This window comes from Bos indicus, chromosome 29 (assembly GCF_029378745.1).
Source record: "Bos indicus isolate NIAB-ARS_2022 breed Sahiwal x Tharparkar chromosome 29, NIAB-ARS_B.indTharparkar_mat_pri_1.0, whole genome shotgun sequence".
In the NCBI taxonomy this organism is placed as follows: Eukaryota; Metazoa; Chordata; class Mammalia; order Artiodactyla; family Bovidae; genus Bos; species Bos indicus.
Genome location: NC_091788.1, coordinates 18,648,961 through 18,671,590, shown reverse-complemented (window position 1 = coordinate 18,671,590; position 22,630 = coordinate 18,648,961). Strand labels below are relative to the sequence as shown.

General features: G+C 36.1%; 1 protein-coding gene across 2 annotated transcripts in view; it reads right to left on the bottom strand.

The window, feature by feature from the left end:
• Positions 1-507: 507 nt before the first annotated feature.
• Positions 508-22,630, bottom strand: part of RSF1 (remodeling and spacing factor 1) — a 149,028-nt gene continuing 126,905 nt past the window's right edge. For both annotated transcript variants that reach the window (XM_019954640.2, XM_019954641.2), the window contains 7 exons: positions 21,263-21,317; positions 20,190-20,299; positions 15,746-15,813; positions 14,906-15,113; positions 13,134-13,354; positions 10,752-10,940; positions 508-8,017 (listed from right to left, as the gene is read on the bottom strand). In XM_019954640.2, coding sequence (XP_019810199.2) covers positions 7,449-8,017; positions 10,752-10,940; positions 13,134-13,354; positions 14,906-15,113; positions 15,746-15,813; positions 20,190-20,299; positions 21,263-21,317 — 1,420 coding nt within the window. In that variant the 3' untranslated portion in view covers positions 508-7,448. The remainder of the gene's footprint in view (positions 8,018-10,751; positions 10,941-13,133; positions 13,355-14,905; positions 15,114-15,745; positions 15,814-20,189; positions 20,300-21,262; positions 21,318-22,630) is intronic.

Below are 22,630 nucleotides of genomic sequence, written 5' to 3'. Positions count from 1 at the left end.
ACTCTGTAAAAAAGTATTTCCGAAAAATAAATGGAAAGCTTTTGCCTCATGGCTTCTGCCCTCTGGTCTAGTTCTGTGCTTCCACAGGGCAACACAAAACAAGTCCAAGGCCTCTTTAATGTGTCAGTTCTCCAGAGGCTGAAGACAGAAATCAAGAATAGCTTCCTACTGCTACTGCTAAGTCGCTTCAGTTGTGTCCGACTCTGTGTGACCCCATAGACGGCAGCCCACCAGGCTCCCCAGTCCCTGGGATTCTCCAGGCAAGAACACTGGAGTGGGTTGCCATTTCCTTCTCCAATTCACATCCTTGGCAAACAGCTATAACAATTGTTTGGGGAAAATTGATGCACTTGCAAACTTACTTTCTAGATAGTAAGAGAACAGTTCATCTATTCTGGGGTGATAAAAACTTTCAACCTTCATCAACAGTTACAGAAAATTCTTAGCTTTCTATGTGCTACAAAGTTTAAAATAAACTAAATTTGCAAACACATCATGCTAAATACATCAAATTATTTAATTTTTTATTATAATTGACATATATTAAGTGAAAGAAATGACAGAAGTATTATAATAAAACATTTTGAAAGAAAAAAGTTACACAATTAGGCCAGTAGCCATAAAATAGCTTTTAGGCCTATTTTATAACACCAAGAGTTCTGATCAGACTGTAGTGAGACATTGAACATTTCATTAACAAAAATATTGGCACGAGCCACAACATATTTTGGTTGTCACTTACAAGGAATATTGTATTCAAACAACTATGCACTGCAATTCTAACACACTAGGTGTTCATACACTGCAGTTAACCCCTGAAGCTTTAAGCTACCAGGAATTCCCGTATTTTCTATGCACAAAATTTACTTTGTGCGTTATTGGAATCACACTTCCAGTTTTCACGTTTTTTCCCCCCCTTACACATGCAGTATGTCTTATGTGGCAGAGAGCATGCCAGCTTCTGTTTAGCTAATACCACATTCCTTATTACCTCAAGAGTTTTATGTTAATCTTGGAGTCTGCTTTAGCGCTCATCTCCTAGAAACAAAATAAAGCATTCTGAGAACGTATCTAGGAATATTTTTTATGCATAGGAAAATAAAGCATTTCATATAAGCATGTCTGAAAACCCAAGAGGCATTTTGATCAAACACTCCCTGGATCCTAGCTATTAGTTTAAAATGGGAATCTAACATATACCATCTACAAATTCTTATCTGGGATTTATATTCTTTGCCTGGAAATTCATGATTCCCAAGCTTCATTTCTGAATAGACAAGGATAGCAAAGAAACTGACATCCCACAGTAACTGGAAATAGATAAAGGTAACTTAGGTAGAAGTTATGAATTTAATTCTTTACAAGAATACACTTGTGCTACAAAAGTGAGAAATCAGAATGGTACATTATCAGATGGCAAAAAGCACTGGTGTTTAAACAGAGGTGTCAATATAACTTATCAAAAATGTGCCATGTAAAAGACTGCTATACTTAGCAGCTCTATAAGATTTCAAAGTATTTATCAAAAAAGAAGGGAATTTGAATTTGAATCTGATATCCCTTCCTGCCATGCCTCCAGCAGACAACTATTCCTGTGGAATTAAGTCTACTGAATTGAGTCTACAAGAACCAAATCGAACAATTCTAGTTTTTACTTCTTTTACAGATTGAAAACAAAGCTGTGTTCCACTCCCAATCCCCCCATCCCAACACAGGGTACACCCTTTCAAGGTGTATAAAAAACCCCAGCAGGTTTGGGCAAGCTACAATTCAGATACCATAATCAAGACATTACTTTCATAATAGAACACAACACCAGATCAACACTGAGAAAACCATAGTTAAGCATCACGAAAATCACACACTTTAAGAAAGTATCATTAACTGCCAAATTTGAGCTATAACAGCTGTTCTAAAATTGAAAATCCATTTACACTAAAATAAACTAAATCTATGTATGGATGTCTAAGTATGGTGTGTGTGTGTAATTTTCATGCAATGATCTTAAAGCTTTGGAGACAGGTTATTAGCCTAATTTCCAGGCTTGTCCATATAGCAGTATTGACATGCACCAACTCTGCTAAAGGGCAGAATGAAAAAGACCATGGCACAAAATTTTAAACAATTTTAGGTTTAATTACATAATGCACCTGTAGATGTTCTAGCATAAACACAATTGTAAAAATCTACATCCTATTTTAGGGTATTTTCCACCTCCCATCCCTTAAAAGCTGTACAGTTATAAAAATGTGACTCTCAAGCAAAATAAACTTTTTTTTTCTTTTGCAACATACAAAATAAGTTAAATGATTCAGAAGGTTTTGAGCCATTAAGTCTCCCAATAACTGTGTTCTTGGCCATCCAATAAACGTGACATGCAGATAGCTCCTGGTCTAAGACCAGAACTCAATAAATACACGTCAAACAAAACCCCAAACACTTAAATTAGATTTCTTTAGAAACTGATGAAAGTCAAGAAAACATATAGTTAGGGCTAACAATTCCATTCTTAACTTACATCATCCAGTGGCAAAATGAACAAGGCAGGTCACTCAGTCCTTAGTGCATTTTCTAGCTTGTACCGGTTTGGCAAAAAAAAAAACAAAAAACAAATGTAGTTCCTTTAAAAATGTTTTTTTTTTTTTTCTCATTCACAATGTCTAAGGAGATTAATTTCTATTTGTCTAATAATTGTTATGCCCTCTGATATAACTTATGCATAGGATAGACATCTTAGTTATTAAAATAAAAACCTTTACTAACTGAAATCACTACAATGTGCCAGAATTGGGTTTTCAGTATTTCCCAGAGTCAAATGGTATAAATATAAAATGAAAAAAAATTCACTAATGGAAATCGTATTCTAATCAATTTCTGAGAGGGTTTACATGAATTTTTAAGTGTTGAGTGTACTGTCTGGAGTAGTTACATACCAAGTACACTACATTTTGGCTTACAATGACTGCTTGATTGCTGGGGGATGACTATCTTCATATATGTTACATAGTTACTTAGCAATTCTTGGCACTCAAAAAAGTGTTAATGATAATTTGAATGAAATATTTTGAAGACAAATTATTAATTATACATATAACAACTCAGTTTAAATACATTGATAATAAAAGTTCTTGTCTTTCAGGATTGGTATAAAACAATGACGTAAATCAGCAGTTAGCTTGCCACTTCCAAGGTAGGATTATAGGTACACACTGGGAATGGTGGATAAAATAGGAATGGATTTTATTCTAAGGAGGTTTAATAACAGATATTAAACAGAGGACTAAGTAGATACAGAAGGTATGCAGTCTTGGCATTCTTGCTTCTTGGGAGAACCAGGATGTTAAACCAAGAAGAGGAACTTCACTATTTTTCTCTAGGTTTTCTGTAATTAAATTATGTTCATAATCTCACATCAGTTACAATTATGTCTTTTTTCTTGTGTCAAATAACTTCAAAGCGTTTTTATTTCTTCTAACATCTAAGATATGTATATACATATTAATTTATATATATATATACATACATATATATGTTCGTTCCATTTTCAAAAGATCTGGATTTTTGAATACTTGTCCTGTATCTGTGAGGCAATGCCATGAATCAGGGACCTTGTTCACTGTTGGTGAAGGGCAGAGTTCACAACTTTTTCTGAATATTAAACCTGTAGATTCAATCAATTATACGGTAGGACTAGAGAATGGCTAACACCTCGTATCCCCACAAACATAGGCTAAAAAGGAATTCTTTGTGACGGAGAAAATTCCATCAACCCCACTTAAAAATAGCTAACATTTCCCCTCTTTTTAAACTCTAAGCAGGCCTACATTTTTCTTTATATATGTTCTTTGTGTATCATGGGATGGGTTCCATCAATCGAAAAGTAAAAACTGGAGTTTGTAATGTCCTGTTAATTTGTTTAAAAATCTTTTTACCAACAACTTCTTTTGCATTTGAAGTCCTTGATTCTTTGGTAGGTCATTTTGAAAAAAATCACACATGAATTTATTCTAAATGAAACTCCTTTTTATTCTTGGAATCTGTAGCCTTTGACCAACTGGAAAAAGATGTGCCAAGGAAATCCATCCTTAATAAATCAGGTATATTCTTGAAAATATCTCTGCCATCATTCTCTAGTACTGTGCCAACAATAGAAAATGTTTACACGAAACACTATTTCATCAGCACATGTCTACAAAAAAACATATTATTTTCAGTCTGAGTTTTCATAAATTTTAATTCAAAGTTTCTGCTTTGTGAAAATTTGGCTAGTTTTCAAACCTTTACAGAAACCAAACTAAATATTGTGAGTACTAAACTACATCTCTCCTTAATACATTTGCTATAGTGGAGTTTGATATTGGGAGTCTGATTTATACTTCCAAAAAGGGGTTTTAGAGTATTAAAGGGTTCTATTATTACACAGCAGCTACTGAGAGCCTAGATCCATGGTCAGTACTCTAACTACAAGAATCCAAGATGTTCTAAACTCTAGATGAATTGCTGCTTTCCTGTACAGCAGTCCTAATGTCTGAATTAGGACCGTTCCTAATGACTGAATTATGTCTTTGGATATAGAACATTCTCTTTTTCCTATATTGTTTTTTTTTTAACTTCTTCAAAACATGTTCAGAGTTGGTATTTCAGCAAACACAAGACTCTTTGAGGGACTGAATCTAAACACCAAGCAGCAGAATTGTTTGTGAACTGTTCAACATTTCATCAGCCATAATTAACCTCTCTGCATGATAATTTGTGACTATCAGGTACTTGGATTGTACTCTTTGTAGATGAAGCAAAGTTAACTGGTTTAATCAGAATGTAAAGGAAATTCAAAAGGAAACACTCACTATTGAGTTCACAAACACTTAATTCAAGTTTGGTAAATAACAGGCAGCAAAAGTGGCATCATAACCCATGTCAGTGAGACATTTGCTAAATGGAATACTCAGTCTTTACGAAGATAAAAATTAACCTTTTGCTCTCTATGGCAGAAGGGTAAAAAGAACTTATTTCACATTAGGCATCCTGTAAAATAAATAATCTACCCATTTAATACTTCTTGTCGTTTGCTTAACTGAAGAGAATAGGTTGAAGCAGAAGCTTGTGTGTCCGGAGGTAGAGAGAGGGATTTTCTACACCGTAGTGGCTTTACCCCGTTGCAGGACTAAAATGGTAGCAGAAGACGGGGGGCAGGATAGGCCACCTGCACGTTCTAACCACTTACCATGCATTAATAGGAATCCTTCTATTGCCTCCTGTTTTATGTAGTTAAAAGGCTCACATTCTTAACTGACTCTCAAATAAATGGGACAAACCTAGCCAGAAAGCAGGCCTGGTAAGTGAATGTGGCTCCTTACATAGCCCTGCTTACTGTCTGGGAATATAAGTCCTTCACTCCCTTCTGGTGGAATATTGTCTCAAAATAAAAATCACAACTTGCTTGGAACCACATGCTACTGGTGCATCCTATTTTAGGCTGCTTTCATTATTTTATTTTTTATACAGATACATATACACTGCTAGAATCAAAGCAAAAATATTAATGGGCAGGTACTACAGAACTAAGGTGAAACAAAACAAACAAACAGGAACCAACAAGTGAAAAACAACAGCTATAAACTTTCAAGGCCAAAAGATAAGATTTAAGGGCAACACCTGTGAAGGGAGGAAAAGAAAGAGTATGAAGTTTCTAGAGGTATTTATAATGCAAGTCTAATGCCAGCTTTTTAATAATAAAAAAGAGAAGTGCTTTATTATTCACTGACTAGCACATAGAATGCTTAATTTGGGAAGAAAAATTCATGAAGTTCCTTGGGCCAGCAGCAGATATGGTGTGTCCATTGCCGGCAACAGACACAACACTGAAACAGAAAACCCAATCCCAGGGCAAAAGTATTCACAGAAGTAATGGCTGAAGGTTTCAGAATTTGACAGGCAAGGTTTAATCACAAGTGCTACACTCTGTACAACGTTATTTATGGCTCTGCCTGAAATTTTACAGCTGAAACAGAAACTAAGACAAAGTTCATATTTTAGTGTCAATTACATGTTAGATATTTAGTTAGTTACAAACCCCTATTTTCTTGAAACAAAGGGCTTATCTTTCTTTAAAATGTTGAGATGTTTGAAATGGATATATCTATTAAGTATATTGGTGGTTTTCAATCAACTCTATGTTGGTCATGTGACTATTAATGAATTTTAATAGAAGTCTAATGGCCAATGGCCAAAACTACATTCAAACCCTGCTAATATATCCAGGCAGATAGGAAATTCTAACACACACACATACACACACACACGCGCACGCGCGCACACACACACATGCTAAAATTCAAACTAAAAACCTCCCAAAGGAACTGCTTTGTTTGTAGACTTCAATTTGAAGTAGATACTAAGGGCAAGAATAGACCAGTTAAAATTCACCTGAAAATCCTTTCCCCTTCTTCAAATGTGCTAAAATACTGCAGTCAGCTTAGCATCCATATCTTCATGTATGTTATGTATAGGTGTATTTCTTTGAAAATGATAATTCAGATATTTAAATATTAAGTGGCCAGAAAACAAGAGTTACATTATCTGCAAAGTTTACAGTCCATTCAGGCCTTAAGAAAGACCACACTCATTTCACTAATAACTCTCATGATGGCATACTAAAGGCCACGTCATCACCACTGCATAAAGCTGTTTAAAAAAATTTGCTATTAGCACAACCTGGTTGTCAAAGCTTCATTATACATTTTACTATACAAATGCTTTTCAGATGATTTTTTTTTTAAAACAAGAAACTCCGCTATAACAGAAACTTAGGTTACAGTTTTTTATGATGGTATTTTTTTATCGGTCTCTTCTTTTTTAAGTGTGGTTATCTCCAATAGTAAACAAGTTGATTTCATGAATGCTGTTACTAAAATGACTTATGTATGATGTTATCTACAATTCTTAAATTGCAACAATACGGACTTGAACTTTTAAACAGTCTGTTAATCATCATCTATGCCATGAATGTTTAAATATAATATATATTTAATATGAAAAAAGCTAAAAGCACAAGTGCTTTCTCCCACCCCTAATTCTGTTTTGGGCCCTCACAGATTTGGAATGCATTCTTATCCACCCTTTTCACAAAGTCAGGAGAGCTCAGGAAATATAAAGTCAAAAATATACAAATCTTTGTTGTTATAATAAGATTTTTTTTCCCCATGACTGAAATTACCAAGGACCATGAACTTGGAAAAAGAAAATCAAAAGGAATTTACAGCAATTATTTATCTTTAAAGTTCAAAACTGGTCACTTCACAGAAAGACTTCAGGGTCTGTTGAAATTTTTCTTCTAAAAAGTCATTCTGTAGTGGAGTTTTCTAGGAAAAATAAAACAGCTTTTAATAACTGGCCCGCTGGTGTGAGAGCTACCGTGGAATAAATTAGCACAAAAATGGAAAAAAGTCTTATAACTGTTCACTGTTACAGACATAATCAACAAGGTCAGTCACTCTTAAAAGCTCATCTTCGTCCTCTTCTGGGGCCCCTGCCTCCTGCCCACCACTTGTCCCATTGGGGGCCAGGCTTGCACTGGCTGTGCTGCTGTCCTTGGGGGTCTGAGGCTTCTCAGCTGGCTTGCCAATCAAGTTTTCAATGGCTTTGCCAGGACTCTGTCCATTGGTGGAAGGTAGGTCCACTAAGCTATAGTCCAATGGGCTCCCCACCTTGCCTACATTTTCAAAGTCCTCTTCCTCGTCACTGTCTATCCGATAGGGCTTTTTGGTGCTGTCTTGTTCTGAGGGCAGGACCCTGGGCTGGCGGTCATGGGCAGGTTGATCTGCATCTCCATGAGCATTGTCACAACTCTCCTCTTCATCTGTCTCGATCCGGTGTAGCCGTTTTCGGGATGGTTTACCTTCTTCTTCCTCCTCATCTGCTTCGGAATACTCATCTGTGCTTCGACCCCGTTTTCGAACTGACCGCTTTGATTCTTTAGCTAGCTCATCATCTTCAGAGTTCTTGGACATATAGCTCTCTAGAATAAACAGCACATTTAAGCCATTGGCACAGTTAACCATTAATAGATATAAGTAATCCTCTTCTTCCTCCCATGTTCATCCCATGTCCTACTTTCAGACTTGCTTGTACATAAATATTTCCCTTCAATAACTGGCCTCATTTCTCTCTCTTCTCATTCTCACAGCAATGCCCAATATGATTCACAGTATACTTTATGGTTTTAGGAAAGGGCAAAATCCTTAATTAAATAAAGACAGGTTGGTCACAAACTAAGAAACTCCTTCCCACTAACCCTCAAATTAGAGAATTGTGTAAACATACCGAAAAGAAAAAATTAAAACTAAGCACTGCATCTGAAGTACTGCACTCTCTTTCCATATTATTAAATGTCCTTGGTAGCCCTTAAATGTTTTCTTTTTATCTATACTTGATCTCACCTGGTCTCATGGCTTTGCATACCACCCATTTGATGGTGACTCTCACATTTGTTTTAGGCAACCAATCCCTAAATTCCAGGCTCACGTATCAAACTGCCTATTCAACATCTATGCTTGGATTTCTAAACAGGCAGAACCAAGCTCCGACACTTCCTCCTCAACCTTGCACAATTCTGGTCTCTACCATCTTAGTTATTGGCAACTCGATTCTTCTAATCACTCAGCCATCCTTGATTCCTTTCTTTTTCCCATCTAATCCAACAGTAAATTCTGTGGGCTATATTCAAATATATTCATAATTTCACTGCTTTTCACCCCTTTACTGCTACTGCTCTAGTCTCACCCACCATCATCTCTCACCTGGCCTATTTTAATGACCCCCCCCGAACCAGACTCCTAGATTCCCTCCTATACCCTTTAATTTACTCATAACAGAGATGCCATATTAAAATGTAAGTCAGATAATATCACTCCTTTGTGCAAAATCCTCCAATTATTTCTCATTTCACACATAATAAAGTCCAAAGTCTATACAATGGTCTACTGCATTATCTAACTATCCAATATGGTACTAAACGGAGCAAGACTCTATGGTCCTTGCCCCCCTTGTCTTCTGCTTGTGTTTCCACAGACTAAATTCTGTGGAAAACTTTAGTCAAAGAATAAGTTTTATCAGAGAAATGAGAAAATGCAGAAACAAAGAAAAACAGTCAAAGGAGATCAAATAATAATATAGTAGTCATTAAGCATAGTCAAGGACCTTTAGTTACTTCTCAAGGGCTACAGATAACATTCTGAGCCTCATCCTGTGAGCTGTCTTACAGATACTGAAACCCCAGGTGAAGAAGTTAACTACATGATGACCAGACTAGTTGTGACATGAGCTGCTACAATCCCAAGAATGGCTTCAAAGAAACAGGAATAAACCAACCCTAGAACTAAAGATTAACTGTACCTAAAACAACCAAGAGGATGCTGGTCAGACGACTGATGACCAATTTGAGTTGACTGTGCTGCTTCTGCATGCAGCCCCTTCCCTCAGCCTATAAAAGCTCTCATGCCCTGCTTGTCAGGAGGGGAGTCAGCCTTTGAACAGATGTCCACCCTTCCCATCCCTCACCAACTCCTTCCACCTCTCACCAGTGCCTGGCATCTAAAATAAAGCAAACTTTCCTTTCCACCAACCTGGCCTATTTATTGGCTTTTGTGTGGTGAGCACCCAGACTCCACCTTTGGGTAATAGTCCCCACTCACCACAGGTGGGAATCAACTCTTTTTTTTAGGTCTTTACTCAAATGCTGACTTCTGAGGGAGGCATTCCCTTGGTACTCTATCTGAAATTCCAACTACTCCCCCAACCTTCCCTTTCTACTTTTCTCCACAGCACTTATCTACACCTAATATATCTATTTATTTGTCATGGTTATTTATTGTCTCTCTTCCCCCAACAAAAATAAGACTTACATGAGGAAGCTATATTTTGGTTATTCTTTTCACTGTTCTATTCCCAGTGCCTAGGACAGTGATAGTTCATTAAGTATTTGTTTTTAATAGCTGAATTAATGAATTTATATTTCTCTTTAATGACACAAGAAGAGATACACATTCACCCAGATGTTTACCTCCCTTCTTTAGTCTCCCATACCCAAACATTTTTTTCCCTTACTGTCCTGGCCTGGGCTCAAACTTAATTGACAAGGATCTATGAAAGCAAATAATCTTCAATACAGATCATAAACAATGGAGAATTAAATATATAAAAAAGAAATAGGGGAAGGTGAAGGTTAGAATCATTTAAAATGAGAAGAACTCTAGAATAAACTACAAAGACTAAATGGACATGACAAATTCATATTTTAGAACTTGTAATTCTGGTATCGTGCACAGCTAAAGCTATTAAGAAATAAAAGTTTACTGACTAAAGGTCACTGTCAAAGTGAAGAGAGACAGTAGGCACTCTTGACTTGCAACTGTTCAGCTATTCAGGGCACAGGAGGTTATTTCAAAATGAGGGCCATAAATTATCAACAAGCAAAAGAAATCTTGTTAACAGATCACAATTTTCTGAAACTCTTCTAGTTTCAATGAAGAATTTAATTATTACAATTAAGAACTTAAAAATTATTATCTTATCAAGCATCAGTTATTTAAACTACAAGCTAACCAGGCATAAAATAATGGGTTTTATCTCAAAGATACTATGCGCTATATTAAATTTCTAAGAAATGGTACAGAATCATAATCGTGAGTTCACTTTATAATTTGTACTACTGCCTTGCCCAAATGTCCGTAAACTGGAGAGCTATTCCTTACCTTCACTATCTGAGCTAGAGAGCCTACGCTTGTGAACTCGTCTGATTTCTTTACCACGTCGTAAACTCTTCTGGGAGCCATCACTTTCTGAATCTTCCTTGTAGTTAATTTGTCTCTTCTGGTTCCTTCTAGACCTTCTTCGCCGAGTTTCTACAAAATCATCGCTAAAGTCATCACTAAAGTCACTTTCTGTTTAAAAAAAAAAAGGGGGTGGGTAGAAAGGAAAAAGAAGTCAAGTACAAATTTTAATTTTCAATTCCACCAAACAGAAATGTTAGTTTAGCTTATAAAAATATAAAGCTATTACACAGAGTTCAGTCATAACTTTTAAATGAAGAGTAACTTTTATAAATCTCTAATTTTCTTCTTAATAATATGAGTACATCTCAGGGGAGTTTTAATGCCGAAGCTCACAAATGTATCCTACTAGCAGTCAACCTCAAGGTTAAAAAATGTTTTATTGGGAATTCCCTTGGCAGTCCAGTGGCTCTGTGCTCTCACTGCCAAGGGCCTGCGTTCAATCTTTGGTGGGGGAACTAAGATCCCGTGGCACAGCCAAAAAAAAGGTTTTCATAAACCTTATCTCATACAACCTAGAGCTACCCAGTCAGCTGCATGGCTGCCACAACTGTTCTTCTTGGTGAATGGGTACTGTTCTGCCTCATGATAACCTGCTGTTCCTATGAATACAGCTGTATGGCTACATTCATAGCATTACAATGCACTGCAGAGGTTAAACTCTCTAACCACAGAAAACTGATGAGCTTGTTTCAAGTACAGAACTGGGGTTATACGTTTGGCTTTTACCCATGCAGAATTAAAATCTGCTGAACACAACTCACAGAGCTACTTTAACTCTCAAAGCACTGCTAAATAGCACTCTTCTTGTCACGTCATCTCTGATCAATACACCAAAATCAGGATATGGCATTATGTCAGAGTAGTTTTCAGGAAAGCTAACACATTTCACTGAATCATCACATCTAGCTTTGTTCTCTAATGGATTTCAAATACTTAAAAACTGCTAGCCAACAGCTTAAAGGGGTCCCCAGAGGCCAAATCTAGGACAAACTGAGTCAAAATAGTGATGGTAATAAGACCAAAATAAGAATCCATTAAATCCATACTGATATCAAAGAAATAAATATACAGGGCAGAACAGAAAGCTCTTTCTTATAGAATAGCAAGTAATAAATAGGAAGGAAGGAGTTAGAAAATCATCAACAAATGCTAAAACTAGTGGATACAACATCTGATAAGAACAAGGTTATTTACAGCCTCAAAATATCTTGTATGGATTACTTATTAATTACAAAGGGAAAATAACAAAGACTTGGAGGGCATACATTAATTATGTGATATTCTGGCCAAAAATGTATAACGAGACTCTAATCACAAGGAAACATAAAACCAAATGAGTTATATTTTACAAAATAACTAGTGTGTATTCTTAAAAAATGTTGTGGTCAACAAAGACAACATTTCAGGAATATTACAGATAAAAGAAGACCAAGGAGACATGAATAAATGCATAACGTAATCCTGAACTGGACCCTCAACCAGGAAAAAAACGTTTACATAAAGGACAATATTGGGGCACCTGATGATATCTGAATGTGTACTATTGATAAGTTAATGGTATTTTATCAATATAAAAATTCCCTACTTTGATATTATACTATGGTTATATAAGAAAATGGTCTTGTTTTCAGCAAATAATCACTGATAAAGGGGCCTGATGTCTCCACTTACTCAAAAGGTTTAGAAAAAAACATAAAACAAAAAACTCCACAACCTGACCCGAGTTGGGATATAATACTCCTGTCTGTAGCATTTCCTAAGTAAGACGACAGCTACCTATCTGCCAATCCCATGGAGCATCTTATCTGTCGTTTTAGCTGCCGTGCCTCTCTTTAATTAATAGGGATGTGCATAGATATAAATAACACTGATAACTTATAAAAACTAATAAATTACTGATTATGATCTAAATGTTAGAGATAATTAGTGATCTTTCTCTAACAGCTAGACATCTGAGGAAAAATGTTCTCAGATTATTAAAAACGATTCCCCAAAAAAATAAAATAAAAACAATTCCCAAGAAACACTCTGGAGGTGAAGCCTAGGCATGGAAACACACGGCACCAAAAGGATTCATCACGACTGTAAACGAGTTTGGCATGAAGTTAACACATCCGTCCGTATCTGTCTTCTCAGACCTGCTTTATTGAAAGATTTAATCAGTGGTGAGTTGTAAGAATAGAACACAAAGTTTCATCAGACAGTTTATATTACAACTGAACAGAATTTTATTTTAAAAGATTTTAATTCCAGAAGTTATAAGAATTTCCTTAGTGAGCTGTGGATACGAATTATCTTTACCAGAGTCTCTGCTGTTCTCCTCAGACTCTTCCTCCTCATCATCGTCAGAGCACTTTCTCTTTGGGGTCTTTCTCCGCAAACGCCTGCTTTGCCTCATAGGCCGGGAGGGGTGTCGCCTTAGTCTTCGGCTACAGAAATCAGTGTCGCTGTCATCATTAGATGGTGGGTCTTCTTCACTCTCATCTGGGTTCTCATCAGATACAACAAATTCATCCTGAGATCTATCCAAGAGAAACCGGATGAATTATGATGGTACACTTATAACCATGAACCCATTTTGGAGTTCTGAGTTCAAATTCTAACAAGTCCACTGAAATTATTAAGCAGTGTTTAATGGAAATCTCTAGGTCATTGGATCAATTTCCCTGTTTATAGAATGAAGAGCTGTTTTGCACCCATTTTTTTTTTTAAGAAGGAGTTATGAAGATCAATTGATGCTCATTTTTGTACATAAATTGCTTTTGCCTCTTGGGAAGTCCCTCATGTGCCTCAAATTCAACATGTCCAAAAATGAACTCATTATTTCCTAGGCTACTCCTTTCTTCTGTTCCCTAGCCTGGTATTTGGTACTATCACCCATCCAGTAATTCAAGGCAGAAACTTGGAATTTATCCCAATTTCTTTCTCCCTGTTCATTTCTCATATCAATGACTAATTCCTCCTGAGTCTACTTCATAAAGATATCTCAAACCTGATATCTTTTCTCAGCTCAGGGTCTCATATCCCATCAAAACTACTACAGCAATTCCCCAAAATCTCTTTAATCTATGCTCATTTTACCTCAATAAATCCTACCAATGAATTCCAGGATGAATCTTTCTGAAACATAAACCTCATATTAGTCTGGTATTTAAAACTCTTCAGTGGGTTTCCATCATTCTTATGCAGGACAAACACAAAACTCCATCATCTGGTTCCTTTTTATGCCTTGGCTACATCTCCAGCAGGGCAATCTCTGATGCTACCTTAATTCTTTTTATCCTGACAAACCAGGAGTTTCCTAAATATTCTATGACATTTTATGCCTGGCTGCCCTGGACAGGATTTCTTTGCTTAGAATACTTTTTTCTTTATACTGCTTCTAATCCCAAATTCATCAGTCTGCCCAATTCATTCTTTACATTTCAGATAGAGCTTTATTTCCACTCTGAGGCCTTCCTTGACCTCCCTGGATTGATATGGCCCTCTTCTGTACCCTGCCTTATGTTTTAGTAGCAAACATGCAGAAGGACTTTTCTGTAGTTTATATGTTTGTTTCCTCCACTAACAATCTGAGAGGAGAAACTCTGTGGCATTCCTTCCATATATCTGCTCTGTAGAGAGGCTTCCTGACAGTACAGAAGAAAGCTTCTATACTGTAATTCAGCATAGAATTACATGCCCCAACCCAAACCCCTATAGGTCACCAGAAAATAGTTTCTAATTACTTATACCTGCCCATTTCTCACATTTGACTGGGAACCAATGCAAGGTGCATGGGTTCAATCCTTGGTCACGGAACTAAGATCCCACATGGTGCATGGCTTGGTCAAAAAATAAATAATTATTGTCGTTCAGCCGCTCAGTTGTGTCTGACTCCTTGTAACCCCAAGCACCCATAAAACTTCGTTTTAATCTAGAAAGAGCCAAAATCAGCATCGTTGAATCTGTTTTAAGTACCCTGAAAACAGACCGTCTACATGCAGAACAAAAGCCCCATCAGGACCAAGTTTGGTTGGAAGCCCTGTTCAAGCCTCAACCTAGGAAATGGGATCTACCAACAGACCACGCACCCATCACTGATCTTGAATTCATCCTCGCTCTCCTCTTCATCCAGGTTGCTGTCACTGTCCAGATCATTCAGTCGCCGGCGTTTCTTCCGGCGAGCAGCAGCTGCCCTCTGGGGTCGTTTATTTTCTTTTCTTTCTTCATCCAAAATAGTAGAGATGTCTTTTCCACGGTGGCCTGTGATGGTGGAGATATCTTTTCCTCGGCCAACTCCTGAGTCCAGGGGCAAGGATGTAGGGTTGAGGGGAAGAGAGGGAGGGAGAGATAAAGACAACTCTATGTTTATTAAAAGTTTCCCTTTAACATCTACAGATTGTCCTTAGCAGCTTTTTCATTTATTTATTTATTTTCTTCCTAGAGCTATGCAATTTTCTCACAGCTTTAACTGACAGAGTTTTCAAGAAAGTTTTACATTTGTTTATCGTATTAAATGGAGCTTTCCAGGTGGCTCACTGGCAAAGAATTTTCTTGCCACTGCAGGAGATGCGGGTTTGCTTCCTGAGTCAGGAAGATTTAGAGAAGGACGTGGCAACCCACTCCAGTATTCTTGCCTGGGAAATCCTATGGACAGAGGAACCTGGTGGGCTACAGTCCATGGGTTCGCAAAGAATTGGACATGACTGAGCAACTAAGCACAGCACACTTTTAAAACAATTAGTAAGCTCTGAGTCTACACACTGGCCCCATGTCCACGGATTATTTTCAATTACAGTCAACATCAGTAGTGATCGTGATACACACTGAGGAGAATGAGAAAATATGCTTGCTTACTGCTCTTTAATCAGGGCATTTTAATTAATGTACTGGCCAAGTGAGATGAAGAAAAGAGAATGATAAACATGTACCTCCTCCATCAGCCTCTTTGATATCATCTTCTATAGCTTCATCAATTGCTTCGTCAAACTCATCAAATCTAAAATACATACAACAATCACATTATAGCCTGTCCTGACATACGGACTAGAAAAATTGCCTCTAAAATAAAAAAGGCCAGAATATGAAACTGTTCTCTGGTACTTTAGGGCTGTGGAACTTGGATTAGATCATCCCATACTCCTGTTAACTTTAATTTCTTTGGTACAATAGAAACCAGTATCTAAGTTGTTGTTATTTTACTTTTAAAGAGTATCTATACCAAACACCAACAAGTATTTTTTAAACAGCCACATAGTAAACATCCTAGGCTTTGTAGACTATACAGTATTTGTTGTAACTACTCAACTCTGCCACTGTAGTGCAAAATCAGCCACAGACAAAAAGTGAATGAATGTAACTAGTGTTCCAATAAACTTTATTTTTTAGACACTGTGATATGAATTTCACGTGATTTTCAAATACTTTTCTCCTTCTGTTTTCTTTTCTCAACCATTTATAAATATAAAAGCCACTCCTAGGCCATGTGGTATACACAAACCAGTAATGAGCTGGACTGGCCCACAGGTCATAGTTTGCTACCCCAATTATACAAATCATATGACAGAGTAAACTGAACAAACTTAGTATTCCAGAAATAATACTAAGTGTGAGGAATATATTATTGTTGCTCTTAAATACTATATTATCATTATTACTGAAATTCTTATACAGATAGTCAAAATTTTAAAACTAGGTCAATGTACTCTTTCTCAAAAGAGCTTTTTCTTTCACCTAAAGAAAAAAAATACAAGACTAGATGATTCCTGAGATTTTTTTCACATACAAAGCTCCTTTCACTTTAGAACTGAGGTGATGTATACCTGTGGCAGATTCATGCTGATGTATGGAAAATACTATAAAGTAATTAACCTCCAATTAAAATAAATAAATTTATATTAAAAAAAGATAGAGGAACTTAATGAAGACTGGGCTAAGCATAGTAATTACTAGGCTCATGTGGCTATCCATATTTATTAAAATAAAAAATGCTGTTCCTCACTAGCCATATTTCAAGTGCTCAACAGTGATATATGGCTACTGATTTCCATACCACATAACAAGAAAGAGAACCCATAACCACAGTAAACCAGATAGCATTGGATTAAAGTTATCCAGTGATTAACAACACACATAAGACTAATAAGCAAATACTTTGCCCTCTGGAGTTGAGACATTCATTACAGCTACAGACTTCCTTTCTAGGAAAATATATATATACTTAGAGAAACATAAAATTTTACATATTTCAGAGGAATCACAAATTTCAGGCTAAGAACTCTTCTTCTACAAAATACTTTTAAATGCAGCACTTTACCTCCAATCTTTTCATATAATGCTATGAAAAACATCCTTGTAGATGTAACTGAGCTTTTCCTTAAGAGGAATTCTGAGAAAGAAAAAAAGTCTGTCCATCTATTCAGGAGGCTACAAGAAGAGATACAGATCAAGCCAGATGCAAAGTTAATGGAAAAACGGGAATTTTCCCAAGGACATGATGCAGCTGTAAAATGTCATAATAATCCAGTTCCTCTTCTTCTTTTTTTGAAGTAGAAAATTTTTATTACTTTGCCAGGCAAAGGGGGCCACAGTTAATGCCCTCAAAACTGTGTCCCCAACAATCTATTTCTTTGAGCCACTACTACCTTCTTATTGAGATACTGTGTTTTCTAAATTCAGAGAGTATCAGAATCTTTGAACAAAGGAAATTGTATCAATAAGCAAGAAACTCCCACCCTCGACCAGAGGATCTAAGTCACTTTTAACACAAATAAAAAGTTTTGATTTACATTTCAGACTCAGTTTGCATAAGCTGTTGGACACAACACCCTACACTTTACTTTATCTTCATCGTTTTCAAGGAAAGAGGACCCTGTGTCAACCATGCAGTCTGCTTTTGCTTTGAGCCTTACTCTTCATTTAAATGTCATCTAAACTCTATCCCTTAATAAACTCCTCTATTAAGAAGAGGTGGCAAGAATACACAGAACAAAAAAGATCTTCACGACCCAGATAACCACAATGGTATGATCACTTACCTAGAGCCAGACATCCTGGAATGCGAAGTCAAGTGGGCCTTAGGAAGCATCATTACAAACAAAGCTAGTGGAGGTGATGGAATTCCAGTTGAGCTATTTCAAATCCTAAAAGATGATGCTGTGAAAGTGCTGCACTTAATATGTCAGCAAATTTGGAAAAGTCAGTAGTGGCCACAGGACTGGAAAAGGTCAGTTTTCATTCCAATCCCAAAGAAGGCCAATGCCAAAGAATGTTCAAACTACTGCACAACTGCACTCATCTCACACACTAGCAAAGTAATGCTCAAAATTCTCCGAGCCAGGCTTCAACAGTAAGTGAACCGTGAACTTGCAGATGTTCAAGCTGGATTTAAAAAAGGTAGATCTTTTTCAGTTCTTTTGTGTATTCTTGCCACCTTTTCTTAATATCTTTTGCTTCTGTTAGGTCCAGACTGTTTCTGTCCTTTATTGTGGCCATCTTTGCATGAAATGTTCCCTTGGTATCTCTAGTTTTCTTGAAGAGATCTCTAGTTTTCTTGAAGAGATCTCTAGTCTTTCCCATTGTACTGCTTCTATTTCTTTGCACTGATCACTGAGGAAGGCTTTCTTATCTCCCCTTGCTATTCTTTGGGATTCTGCATTCAGATGGACAATATAGTTCTCCTACAATGCTTATTCTGATTATGTAAATTTGTTCCAACATGACTGATATATTAGGAAATACTTCAAACATAACATGTATTTCATACTAGCTTATACATAATTTTCTTCACGAGAAACACTAGGTAAATACAGAAAACTGCACCAGCTGCATAGGAATACACAAAACAAACACGTCACGTGTGCTATAAGCTACAACCATCCACACCTAGTATTACAACTTTCTGGCTGATTTTAAAAACCCTTCATGCCACTATACGATATATTACAAACTGCAACTCTCCTCACAATCACTTCTGCAGACAAGCTTCAGGGCTTTTTCAACATAAAATGTCATTGTTTATTGTAGTATTTATGTTATCTCTTAAGCATTTAACATGTGTCCAATGGTACTGCCATTTTTATAAATATTTTTTAATGTGTCACTAATGAAATTTTTGTTTGCTTCTAACACCATATTTTCCATAATCTCTATGGCTTTTATTGTGAGATTCTGAAACAATGGCAATTTTTAGGAATGTATTGGTTGTGTTGTAGTAGAAGTGACTTTAACACTTGAACTTTCCATTAGGTTTTGACTTCACTAATTATAATAATTTTATTTTAAAAAAAGGTACCTTTTCTTTTTCAAAGTCTTTCTTTTTTTAAAAAGAATAAGACAGACACCATTCCCATAACCATTAAGGATTTTACTCTTACTGATCTAATGCATTTTATAAGTTTTAACAGTAACAACAGAAACTACACAAGGGGAGTTCTTTCATGATCACTGACGAAAGTTTATAAACAGGAAGCAAGCTCAAAGTTCTATAAAGTCAATTTTGCTTCTTATCTCAAGTTATTCAAGTTAAAAGACTTTTGTTGTTGTGTAACAATGGTCTAAAATAATTAAAATATCAGTTATGTATTATTTGAGTGAGACAGGGTGGTTTAATGGAGAGAACACTAGATGAACAAACAATTAGAAGATAAGATTTTAGTCCAGGTTTAGCTGCTAACAGAGTGACCATGGAAAAGTCTCTCTGTGGTGTATTTCTGAAGGCAGATGGTAAACCAGATTGCATTAACTGAGTCTTTCAATGGGCACCAATGGAGCACTATGCTAGCTGTAAAAACAGAGGGATGCATAACACGGACATGGTACTTCCCTTCATGTTAACAGTGTAGTGTAGGAGAGCAATATTAATCAAAAAATAAAAATCACAATTGTTACAACTACAGAAGTACTCTCAAGGAGAAGACCTGGTTGCTATAAGGGCATATAATAGAGGGATTTGATTAAGAGAAGGTTGTTATTTAACAAGGTTAAAAAAATAGAAGGGAATTTCAAGGCAGAGTAATCAGTCTGCACAAAGGGACTGAAAGAAGACAATGTGGCTAACTTGAGAGAAAGGGAAAAATGTGGATGAGGTGGAGCTGAAAGGCCAAGAGCAGGGCAGACTGTGCAGTGCCTCTGGGCCTCGTTAAAGGCGTCAGTCCTCATGCCCAGAGCTAGAGAAATTGGGCAGAGTATGTTAAACAGAAGAGGACAGCATGAACAAATGTACATTTGAAAAAGATGATGTTGGCTGCTCTAAAATTCTGATTCTAAAGACAGTGAATAAGAAATATATATACAACTTCTAATGATCACTGTAATGGTAAAATCAAGGTTGTTTTAAAAACAGTTTTCACGCTTTCATTTCCACAGATTTCATACCTGTAACTTATACATTTCCGTGTTCTTGTCGACCTCCTTTCAAGCAAGTTTGCTTTGGATTTTTTTGAATCTTTTTTCTTTTCTTCATGATCTTCCGAAAAATCTGGCTCCTGGTTTAAAAATATGATAATAAATATACAGGTTATTATGACAGAACAAAGTTCCTCGGAATTAATAGCTTTCTAAAGTCCATCTAGGCAGCACATGTGAAAGGTTAAAAAAAAAAAAGTGAAACGGTCGCCTCCAAACTGAATAAACAGGGTAACACTCAGTATAGAGATTAAAAATAATACTGATGGATCAAAGGATGAAAATACTTCTGTATCAAACTTACGCTTTTGTGAGTTTATAGTTACCTCTTTTAAAACAATCATGATGAAGTCTACCTACTAATAACTAAAGTTAACACACATAAAATAAGTCAACAGATATGCTGAATAAATGAAATAATGGATTTAGAAGAAGAAAGGGACATGGTGCTCCAGAAAAATAACTAACCAGACAGGTGATTTCAGTGTGTGATTTAATTAAGCCTGGAATGAAACTGCATTTGAAATGAAGAAAATGTCTTCATTTCAAATGAAAACCATGTCACATATATTTTCACTCATGACATACCTTTCTTAATTACTAATTAGATTAATAAATGCAAAACAATGATATCCCTTCAAAGAAACCAAACTGTAAGGACACAAATTGGAGTTTCTGATTACTCCCAAAAGTAGGAAATAAAAAACCAAATATCCCTGAACCATTTTTTAGTCACTTTACATAAACAGCACATAAAGAAGCTAAAAACAAATTACCCAATTTAGGGTAAAAAATCAGAACACAAACCCCATATAGGGATGAGCTGTAAACCTGGTTCGGATGCAATGTTACATTTTGGGGCTATCTGTTCACACAAAATTTCAATCATAAGGGAAATGGGTGATTTTTTGAAAGTGCTAAATTTCATTTTTAATAAAAGCGGTATATTATATGTTTAAAACCACTCATATAACAAAGTGAGTTAAATTTTAGAACACTTTTGGCAGTCTCCTGTCTAAAAATACTATAAACCAGAAACTTACTTGTGGAGGAATGATGTTTTCAATACTAATACCCACATACACCAAGCGTTCTTTCCTTTAAAAAAAAAAGGCAAAAGAAATAAAAATGTAGCTTTGGAACATACTAATGCAATTATTTTTAATAGCATATAGGTAATTCCTCTGAATAGTCTAACTGGCTTAAAGGACTCCCTAGAGATATGAAATGTAAAACTTGCTTCTTTAAACTTCATTTTACTTCATATTATACTGTATTCTTGCATTTCATGTTAATGTGGCTTGTCAAAATTATTTAGAATACAAGTTTGTTTGACATGAACCATGAATCTGGACTATTTCGAAAGGTTGTTTTCCAAGTTTTCTATCAAACTACCCTGTACACAGTTGACAGAGGGATATTAATAAATCTTGTGTTAGTTAAAAAAAAAGCATACAAACTGAGATTTGCTAAAAATAAAACTTATGAAAACATTACTAACATAGGTAATACTAAAATTACAACTTTACGGTAATAGCAGAAGCTAGGTCATGAACATATTAGTTAATATCTATGAAACTTATAGTACTGGTATATGTGGCAGGCACAAAACTTTCTAAAGGTATGAAAATCTCAGCTACAGAAGTGATTGATACCAGGCAATAAACCTTGAAAATGAAATAAACAAGGAAATTTGATGAAAAGAGCCATGCTGTGACTCACTGATGAAGTGATTAGATGAAATGTCAACTCTGATAGGACAAACTGTATCTTTGTTATGCTGGAAGTTCTCAGCAATACTGTATGTGAAAGACTCTAAACCCATTCACTTCTTGTTTGCAGAGAAGAAAAGCAGCAACATAGTTATACATCTCTGCACTACACAGGATGCTTAACAAAAAACTTATCTTCAGAGCCTGTTGAGACTTTTCCAGGAAATGTGGATTTATGAACACTAAAGATACTTCCAGAGTTTCCCTTCAAAGAAACCTTTGTTGATTTTAATTCAAAAAATTTTACACCAAAAATTGCTGTATACAACAGTAGTTTTCTCTGGTTTTCCGACAGTTGATTCCATTCACCAAGGACAACTGAGCTCTTGCATACACATGCCACTGTATGTTCCAATAAACAGAAATATAATAGTAACCACTCTTCTTCCATTTGTGATGTCCTAGAAACGACATTAATGATCTAGTTAATCAGAGATACCAAAGGAACATTTCATGCAAAGATGGGCTCGATAAAGGACAGAAATGGTATGGACCTAACAGAAGCAGAAGATATTAAAAGAGATGGCAAGAAAACACAGAAGAACTGTACAAAAAAGATCTTCACGACCCAGATAATCACGACGATATGATCACTCATCTAGAGCCAGACATCCTGGAATGTGAAGTCAAGTGGGCCTT